The sequence below is a fragment of the Hypomesus nipponensis genome, chromosome 7, assembly GCF_054491055.1.
Source record: "Hypomesus nipponensis isolate SF chromosome 7, ASM5449105v1, whole genome shotgun sequence".
Classification (NCBI taxonomy): Eukaryota; Metazoa; Chordata; class Actinopteri; order Osmeriformes; family Osmeridae; genus Hypomesus; species Hypomesus nipponensis.
In genome coordinates, this window is record NC_140367.1 from 6,110,065 (window position 1) to 6,118,453 (window position 8,389).

Below are 8,389 nucleotides of genomic sequence, written 5' to 3' on the forward strand. Positions count from 1 at the left end.
TCATTTCATGTTTTTAACTTGGAGGACAACTCTCTTTTTACTTCATGTTCTAATAGAAGCTGTTATGACAAACACTCCATCCTCCTTTGGGGATTGGTGCATGTCTGGTGTGCGAGCGGCATGCTCTTGCTGCTTGTAAGATATGTTGTAACCTAGCAACAAAAAGTTTCTCCTAACTTTCGACCTCGTCCCCCGCCAAGGCCTGGCTCAGTCAGGGCATCAAATAACCGGCTGACAGCTCTAGGACTTCCTCTCCCCTGCTCAGTGAGGCTGCTCCTTCTCTCTTCTGTGCCTCATTCCAGCTTTGGCTTTCAACGAGTGTGCTTCCAAACAAAAGCCTCAAAGTAATCACAACAATCACAATTTCCGTCACGGTGCAAGTGTGAAATAGCGCATTTTTTGGGATGCATTTTAATGAACGTTTTCCAACAACACTGATTGATTTGTGGGTTAGTTGACCATACAGGAAGTGGTAACATAAATATCCCCCTGTCCTCATCTCAGCCGTGTAAGATCCTGCTCAATTCTCTGCCCAGCTGCCGTTTGGTCAGACAGTCGCTAATGAGTCTGTTGGCTGGTGCAGATGTCATCTTTGTTTAAACATGGCTTCTACTGAGCTAGTACCAGAACTACCAGAACTATACCAGAACTTAGACTGCTCAGGATCTGTGTTCAGGATGTGTATGTTGGTCTGTCTTCAGCACTAGTCATCATGGTGTTATTACTGAATAGACATCTGGCCATGATCCCCAGAGCCAGGGGATGATGTCCTGTGTGTTCCTGTTGTGTATTTTATAATGACGTCCTTTAGTGTTTGGATTGTGACACAGTGAGTAAATGCAGACATTGCCATTCATAGCCCCTCACTAAAAAGAGATCCCAAGCAAATGCTCCTGTATTCCACCTTAATCTACAGTATTTCAGGAGTGAGAATATGGGGAGGGAGAATATGGATTGTTTTAACAAGGCGGGGAACAGAGAGCTAGAGATCGATGGGAGGCTGCTTCATATACCCCCACCCCCCAGCAGGTATTAGTTTCTCACTGTGAAATTGCTTTGTATAAAGAAATAGACGGTAGAATAAGACCCCCCGATGACAAAATCAGCCTCGTAATCAACATGTGGCGGTAAAGACTTTTCTATCAAACATGGAAATAGTATGACATCGATTTGGACTAGCTCTGCAGCAAATCACAAGCCAAGAGTTTTTTAGAGTTGGTATATTATAATAATTATATTTTGATTAGATATAAGTACTTGGAGCCCTTGAACTGTAGCTACAACACTCCCTGTGTAGACAGGGAACTACTCAAAGAAAGTGTAAATGAAAGCATAGGTCATGTAAACTTTTTTTAAGAGCATCTATATGGCAAGAATACATTGTTTTCACTTTGGCATTTTATTTTTCTTCGAATCAATGTCAAATGGATCAAATGTAAAACGATTCTGTGTAAATATCGTTTTTGTCAGACCCTTTAGTTGAAGTGCCATTGTTGGTGTTTTTCAATTATCATTGTACTGCTTAACATGACCTTTATGATGAGGAACATTGAGAGCTATCCTCAAGAAAATCATACTGCTTCACGTCTGCAGTATGGGAGCATCAAGAGCACTTATCCTTGCCCCTGGGTGCTCTAACAGCTCATCTAGCTGCCTATTCAAACGACTACTTCACTACCTCTCATCCAGCTCCATCTATTCATTGTCCCATTGGACTCATAGGGACCTGGTTTGAAATAGATGCCAGTTAAAGGTTTTACACATGATTCCTTTTGAAGCAGTACTTTGATTCATTACATTACTTTACTAATGTGTCCACCAAGCCACTGTTGACCTTTATAAATTGTACATGCATTGTGTGTATTTACGTTAGCCTCTCATGCAGTGGATGTTTGACAGCTGTTATTTGTTTTTGGTGGTCCCATACTGTACCATCTTGTGAAATTGTCTGGGCTTAAATTATTAAAATAGACTAGAGTATTGAATGGCTTTAACAGAGACTCACCATTCAATGAATGGGATAGGTGAGGATGGACCTGTTAGGCGTAATTGATGACTGTAGTGCCTCTGTATAGCGCTGATGGTGTTTTTTCTGCCTTGCTGAAGAGCCACAGGATATACAAGGGAAAGGATAGAAAAGCAATGGATGGAAAACTGCTGTTCAAAACACATTACACACAAAGGGAATGGGGAGGGGAGGGGAGGGGGAGGAGGAGACTAGACAGAGGACAATCTTCTAATCCATGTTCTCTATTCAGCTAATCTTAGATGCTGGAGAAGACAAAAAGCCCAACAAAGAAAGCATCCCTTGGATGGGAAATTAAAATAACAATGAAAAATATCTAAAACACAGAGGCGTTATTCTTATTCAGAAGTTATATCATATCTGCCTCAACTGCAGTACAACAGGGACCCTCTCATGTTTTCAGATATTAAATTATAGATGTATTTACCACATGGAGGCAAAATTGGTAAACTGATCAAAGTTTGCCAATTAGTCATTCCATGTTACCTTGGCAACGCTGTGGTTTCCATGGGTATTTCTCTAAAATGAGACAGTGTAATGTAAAAAAAAAAGAAAGGATACTGTAAAAACAAATATAGAATAGAATGATGCTCTCTCATGCTGCATACACTTTAGATACCCTTCCAGAACAATTCCATTCCTTTGTGACAGGCCCTCATGGCAGGGCAGAGATGAAAACCTCCCAGCCTGATTCATCAGGAAGTTAGAGCACCATCACTTCTGTTGTTGAGCTGAGATATGGAGGCTGTCACCTAGAGATCAGTGGTGTGGTCCCTTTGAGTACACACATACAAACACACACACACACACGCACAGGGCTAGTCACCAGTAGGCTATGTCTCAGCTATTAGCTACTGTAGGTGTTTTCATTCAGCTGTGTGCCAGCTGGGTCCGTTGGCAACAAATACATCTCTTTGCGATGGTTTCCGTGGCCATCAATCATGCAGATTAAATTACATGATTGAGTTCCTTCTTCTGTTAATAACACGATAATCTTACTTGTTATGTCTCTCAGATAGCAATTACATGAGCTGGACAGTACAGATGTAGTAACCACCAAAACATGCCCTTAAACAGTACACATTCCACGAATGATGCACATGGGGCACGGTCCATGTGCATCACGGTCCAATGGTCTCCAATTAAGTTTGGAGACCATTATCTGCTTCCTCGCTCTGCAGAGGTTGCACAGAGACAGACTACATCTCTAGATCTATATGCATCCTTCCAGGGGCCCACAGAGCGACCTCGTAACCTCACCGAGACACAAGCTTTGTGTATACAGAAAATCGGTGTCTGTGTGTGGATCATTTCCCATGTCGTTGTCCTATGGAATCAAAAGCAGGTCTTCTGAAACCAGTTCATGACAGTTAACAACCCTTACAACCGCATCATTCCACCATCCACTTTAGTCTTTTAATCGTTTCAGCTATTAATGACAAGACGTGCTGTTTACAGTTTGTCACAGACACCTCTTCACAGCACTTTTGCAATACTTCACAAGTCATAACATTACAAATGAGGTCATTGTTATTACTGTAACTTTCACAATTTCCATTGGCTGTGAAACTTCAAAAATAGATTAAGGTTGTGTAAACATTTAAATTGTTTTCCCCATTTGCACAGTCAATATTTTTTGAAGTAAGATAGAAGTGTCATTGTTGTCCCCCCAAAAAAAACAGTTCTAATTCTCCAAATCGAAATACCCTTATGATTTTGACAGGTTTTATTACATAATAATGTAATGTTAACTTTGTATCTCCCTGCTCAGAATGTATGTTCTATTACAGGGTTTTTTGAGATGCAACATAACATCCAAATACGCTTTCAGCAAAAGTTGTTAAATAATATTCGTTGTTGTAACCCAGATTGAATCCTTTAGATAATTTTTGACAGTTAGTTCAATATCAACTACTGTGAGATTTATAGCAAACCTGCACATTATAGAAAATTTAAGCTAATTATACATGAATATTTTATTTCAAGAATAACATACCTATATCAAATACATTTATAATCATTAACTGTTCACATTTTTATGCCTCTGGGCTATGATATCAACAGTATTCACATCTACTGTAGGCAATCAATATTTACAGGAGGAAACTCAGCAATGTTTGACTTTCTATGTAAAAACACTGGAAAAGAGTCCATGTCCGTCAGTCCACTAAGTTCTCTAAGGCATTGGGCAAATATGGGTGTCCAAGTTTATTTATTTGTGTATTTTTTTTATTACTGTTGATCACTATACATCTGGCAAGCACTTACAGTAAACCCAAAAAATGAAAGATGTCATGTTCAGCAACAGACAGGTTTCGAGAAAGACCTTCCAGAAGTCAAGCAGCCAGCAGGTGTCAAAGGTAACATTGAAGAGTTTAGTGAAAGATACTTTTCCCATTGAGGCGGTTTCATGTTCGACAGCAGAGCAGTTTGTGAAAGACGTTCCGGAACTCTACGTTGAAGGCAGTGTAGATGATAGGGTTGACGGCACTGTTGACGTACCCCAGCCAGGTCACCACAGAGATCAGCGTGGGACCGATGTTGCAGGACACACACAACACCTTGGTGACGTGCACCACAAAGAAGGGTGTCCAACAGGCCAGGAACACTCCTATGGGAAGCAATGCAGAGGTTGTCACACAGAGACACAACCGACAGCTGGTGTACAAACTGGTCAACCTCTCTTCTTACCTGGCCTACAGATAAAGCTGCTGGCAGACTCCCTAATTCACTGTGTTTAAGTAACACTCATTTATTATAATTTAAAAAGTGACAAATGCTGTGCATGTGTATTATTGGAGGCTGAGGAAATAGTTGTTTCCAAGGAGATAGTGATTACAAGTTGTTCTGGTTTGTATTGCTGCACTACCACCATCATTATACACCCAACGGGGCACTCTGGTAGGGTTCACAAGTTTACCCATTAGCTGTGGATAATTCTTTCTGTGGCAGAAAGTGCCACAAGAACTCTATTTCTGGAAGTATGTCTTTAAACAGAGACCCCGTTCTGGAAACTTCTTACTGTATACCCCAGGATGTCATTACTCATCTGAACAAATCATTGTTTTGCTTGCTGACAAACACTCATTCTTACACTGACTCACACAGACACACACAGAGACATAGACAATCTTTTTTTCAGACACAGTTGGGTTGGGTCAAGCAGAGCAGGTTCAATATAACCTGGGACTTGTCAGTGCAGCTTACCAAACATATGTAGCCCATCTAAGTAATACGCCTTACCAGTGTAAGTGATATTAGACAATTACCCTCCTCTATTTTGATAAAAACATCAACATGATGAACCCATGGGGGCAAGCTGAATCTGAATGCTACATTATACTGGCTCATGCCGAACAATAAGTTCCCCATTACAATTATATTAAAAATGTATTAAAAATGCTTTTTGTATTGTGTCATGTAATCATGTTTTTTTTTACGTATGCAAATCCCAGTAGACATGTCTTTGACAAACAACGACACACACACACACACACACACACTAATTATACCTACCCACAACAATGGGCAAGACCTTCATGGCTTTGCGCTCTCTCCCGCTCACTCTGCTGCTCTTGCTGTTGCGTCTGCTCTTCTTGCCCCCGCGGGTCTTGGCCAGGCCGTTCTCCCTGCCGCTGCCCCCCTCCCTCGGAGGCCTCTCCGTGGGCTCTGCATCCGACATGCTGTCCAGCTGTGTGGTCATGGGGTCGCTCTCCGCCCCACCCCCGGTCCCCACCCCAGCCCCGTCCGGTGGCTCCTCCGCCACCGGGGTTGCCGTTGGCGACGCGGCTGACCCAGCGGACACGGAGGTGGGGCTGAACCCGGCGGGCATGAGGTACATCACCTTCTCCCGCCCACTCCCTGTCCCCGCCTTCTCCCTGCTCAGGGCGGAGCTGAGGCGCAGGGAGAGACTGCAGCGGCCTCCCCTCGTCAGCTGGGAGCGACTCCTCCCAGAGCTCCACCTGCGCAGCCCCCGGAACATCCAGTAGTACAGGAAGAGCATGACGGGGCAAGGCACGAAGAAGGAGCAGATGGAGGAGTACACCACGAAACGGTCGTCCTCCAGCTTGCACACCCTCGGGTCTCGGCCCTTCACCTGGTTGAGGCCGAAGATGACGGGGCTGGCCACGACCAGGGAGAGCACCCAGGTGGCAGTGATGAGGGCAAGCTGGCGCACGCTGAACTGGTTCCTGTTGTACTTCAGGGGCACCACCACTGCGATGTACCTATAGAAAATGCATCAATAACTAACAGCCTCAAATTCAGTTTCCTGCCGCCTTAATAGCAGTTGACTTGAAAAAAAGCAATTTCCTGTCACCATAATTGTGAGGACAGTCCAGCACCAAAGGGAATCCAGTTGTAAGTGTCAGACATGGTCCCATCACAGAGAAAAATATGGCAAAGATATGATGCTGAGTGGTTCTGGTTGCTGTGAATACCCGGTATTGACCCCCATACCTCCTCCCTACCCTACCTTCTCTGCCTTCTAAAATCATATTTATCTTTCTCTGGTGATTAGACTCAATGTTGCTCAGTTTCTTGTGTTCTAATCAAATGTATTGCTTTCCATTCCACAGCCTGAGTCTCCCGAACAAAACATTACATCTAAATATGCCGGACGTGTGTAGAGAATTGTATTTGTTATCAACAGGATCCAAAGCTGTTCTCTAGCAGTCTTTTTATGCAGTTTTAGAGTATTAAAGTCCCCTGAGTGGTTTATTGTGATGGGTTTCTTGCTGTGTTGTGTAATTGCAGTCTTTGATTCACTCTGCTTTGCCCCTTAACTCCATTAGCTAACCTCGTAGGCCTGATCAACTGCTTATGCCCTGGTTAGCATTCAATGTGTTATTCCGAACTAATCCATGTCCCCACCTCCCTTGCACTTAGAAACCACATTGAAAGTCTGGAGGAAGCTGGGAAAAAATTGATGTAGGGTAATCTAACTTGTGCAACTTGATATGTTTTTGGAGTATTTTATGAAAGCGATGTGTTACTCGACTAAACAGTCATTTAGCAGACACTCTTATCCAGAGCGATAACTACCCTTTTCTTGTGATAACCGAAAACACTCGATGGTTAACGGGTGTGGCGTAGCCAGGTTTGTGTGTCCTCCGGCATGTTAGATATGAGTCACCTGTCCACGCTGATGGCACACAGGTTGAGGATGGAGGCAGTGCACAGCAGGACATCCATGGTCATCAGAGCATCACAGATGTACGTGCTGAGGGTCCAGATTCCTCCCAGGAACTAGACACACACAGCACAACAAACACCATCAGCAGTGACCTAAACACTAATCCTCATTCAAAGAGACAAGGCAGGGACACATATGGTACGCTCTGCGCGCACACACACACACGCACACACACACACCTCAGAGTAGACGTAAAGAGGAAGCACCAACACAGCCAGCAGTAAGTCTGCCACGGACAGGCTGATGATGAAGTAGTTGGTGGCTGTTTTGAGCGAGCGCTCGGTGAGCACGCTAAGACACACGAGGATGTTGCCCAGGATGATGATCAGTATCAGTGGCACACCCAGAATCAGAGCCAGGTAGTTGTAACCCCCCTGGTCCAAGCCCTCTGGAGGGATGCTGGGTGTCACGTTGTCCATGATGGAGGCCCCAAACAGCACTGCTGCACTGAAGTTAACATCTGAGGAGAGAAGAGGAGGGTTGAAAGTGAGTGAGTGTGTGTGTGTGTGTGTGTGTGTATGTGTGTGTGTGTGTGTGTGTGTGTCAGACCCTACCTTGAGGATGCAAAGCCCAGAGTTGAGCGAAGTGTGATCTGTGTTTTGACCTTGGTGTGTCGGTGAGGTGCGTCGAGTGTGTATGTGTCAGTGCAGTGTGTTCCCCTGATGGCTCGTGCCAGAGCCATGGTTAACGTAGATCACACCTCAGTCACACACGTCTTCCAGGGTGACATCACACCAAGCTTGGAACAGATGGGAAAGACAAAAGTTAATCGTCTTGTGACTTTATTTTCTTTTTTTTGGACAACTTTTTTTCACGGTTTGTCCTTGTCACTGGCATGCTTGTCTTGGTGTGTCAGTGTACACGATTGTCCCGTTCAGGCACAGTGTGGGGATCGTGTGTGTCATCATGTTTTAAGGGTCTCCTCAGTGAGAGCGATACATCACAGGTAGCTCTCTCTCTCCCTCTCTCTCTCTCTCTCTCTCTCTCTCTCTCTCTCTCTCTCTCTCTCTCTCTTTCGCTCTCTCTACTCCCGTGTTTGAAATGATCTCCTCTCCGCTGCAACAGGTGAGTGTTGCCATGACACCCACAAGAGCTCTTGCAGGCTAAAACAGAACACTTACAGACATGCATGATAAAAGAGCCATCGGTTTCCACTCTGTTTCACTTGT

General features: G+C 44.2%; 1 protein-coding gene across 1 annotated transcript; it reads right to left on the bottom strand.

The window, feature by feature from the left end:
* Positions 1 to 3,745: 3,745 nt before the first annotated feature.
* On the bottom strand, positions 3,746 to 7,639 carry drd4-rs (dopamine receptor D4 related sequence). Its single transcript, XM_084701526.1, has 4 exons — positions 7,400 to 7,639; positions 7,161 to 7,273; positions 5,543 to 6,252; positions 3,746 to 4,637 (listed from the first exon to the last, which is right to left on the bottom strand). The coding sequence occupies exons 1-4, from the start codon at positions 7,637 to 7,639 to the stop codon at positions 4,435 to 4,437; spliced, it is 1,266 nt and encodes a 421-aa protein (XP_084557652.1). The 3' UTR covers positions 3,746 to 4,434.
* Positions 7,640 to 8,389: the final 750 nt, after the last annotated feature.

Excerpts from the sequence above, each read along its gene's own strand:
- drd4-rs (XM_084701526.1), bottom strand. The coding sequence starts at position 7,639 with ATGGACAACGTGACACCCAGCATCCCTCCAGAGGGCTTGGACCAGGGG. Across the intron at positions 7,274-7,399 it reads CTCTTTACGTCTACTCTGAG|TTCCTGGGAGGAATCTGGAC; the intron begins GTGTGTGTGTGT and ends GTGTGTGTCTAG. Across the intron at positions 6,253-7,160 it reads TGTGCCATCAGCGTGGACAG|GTACATCGCAGTGGTGGTGC; the intron begins GTGACTCATATC and ends CATTTTCTATAG.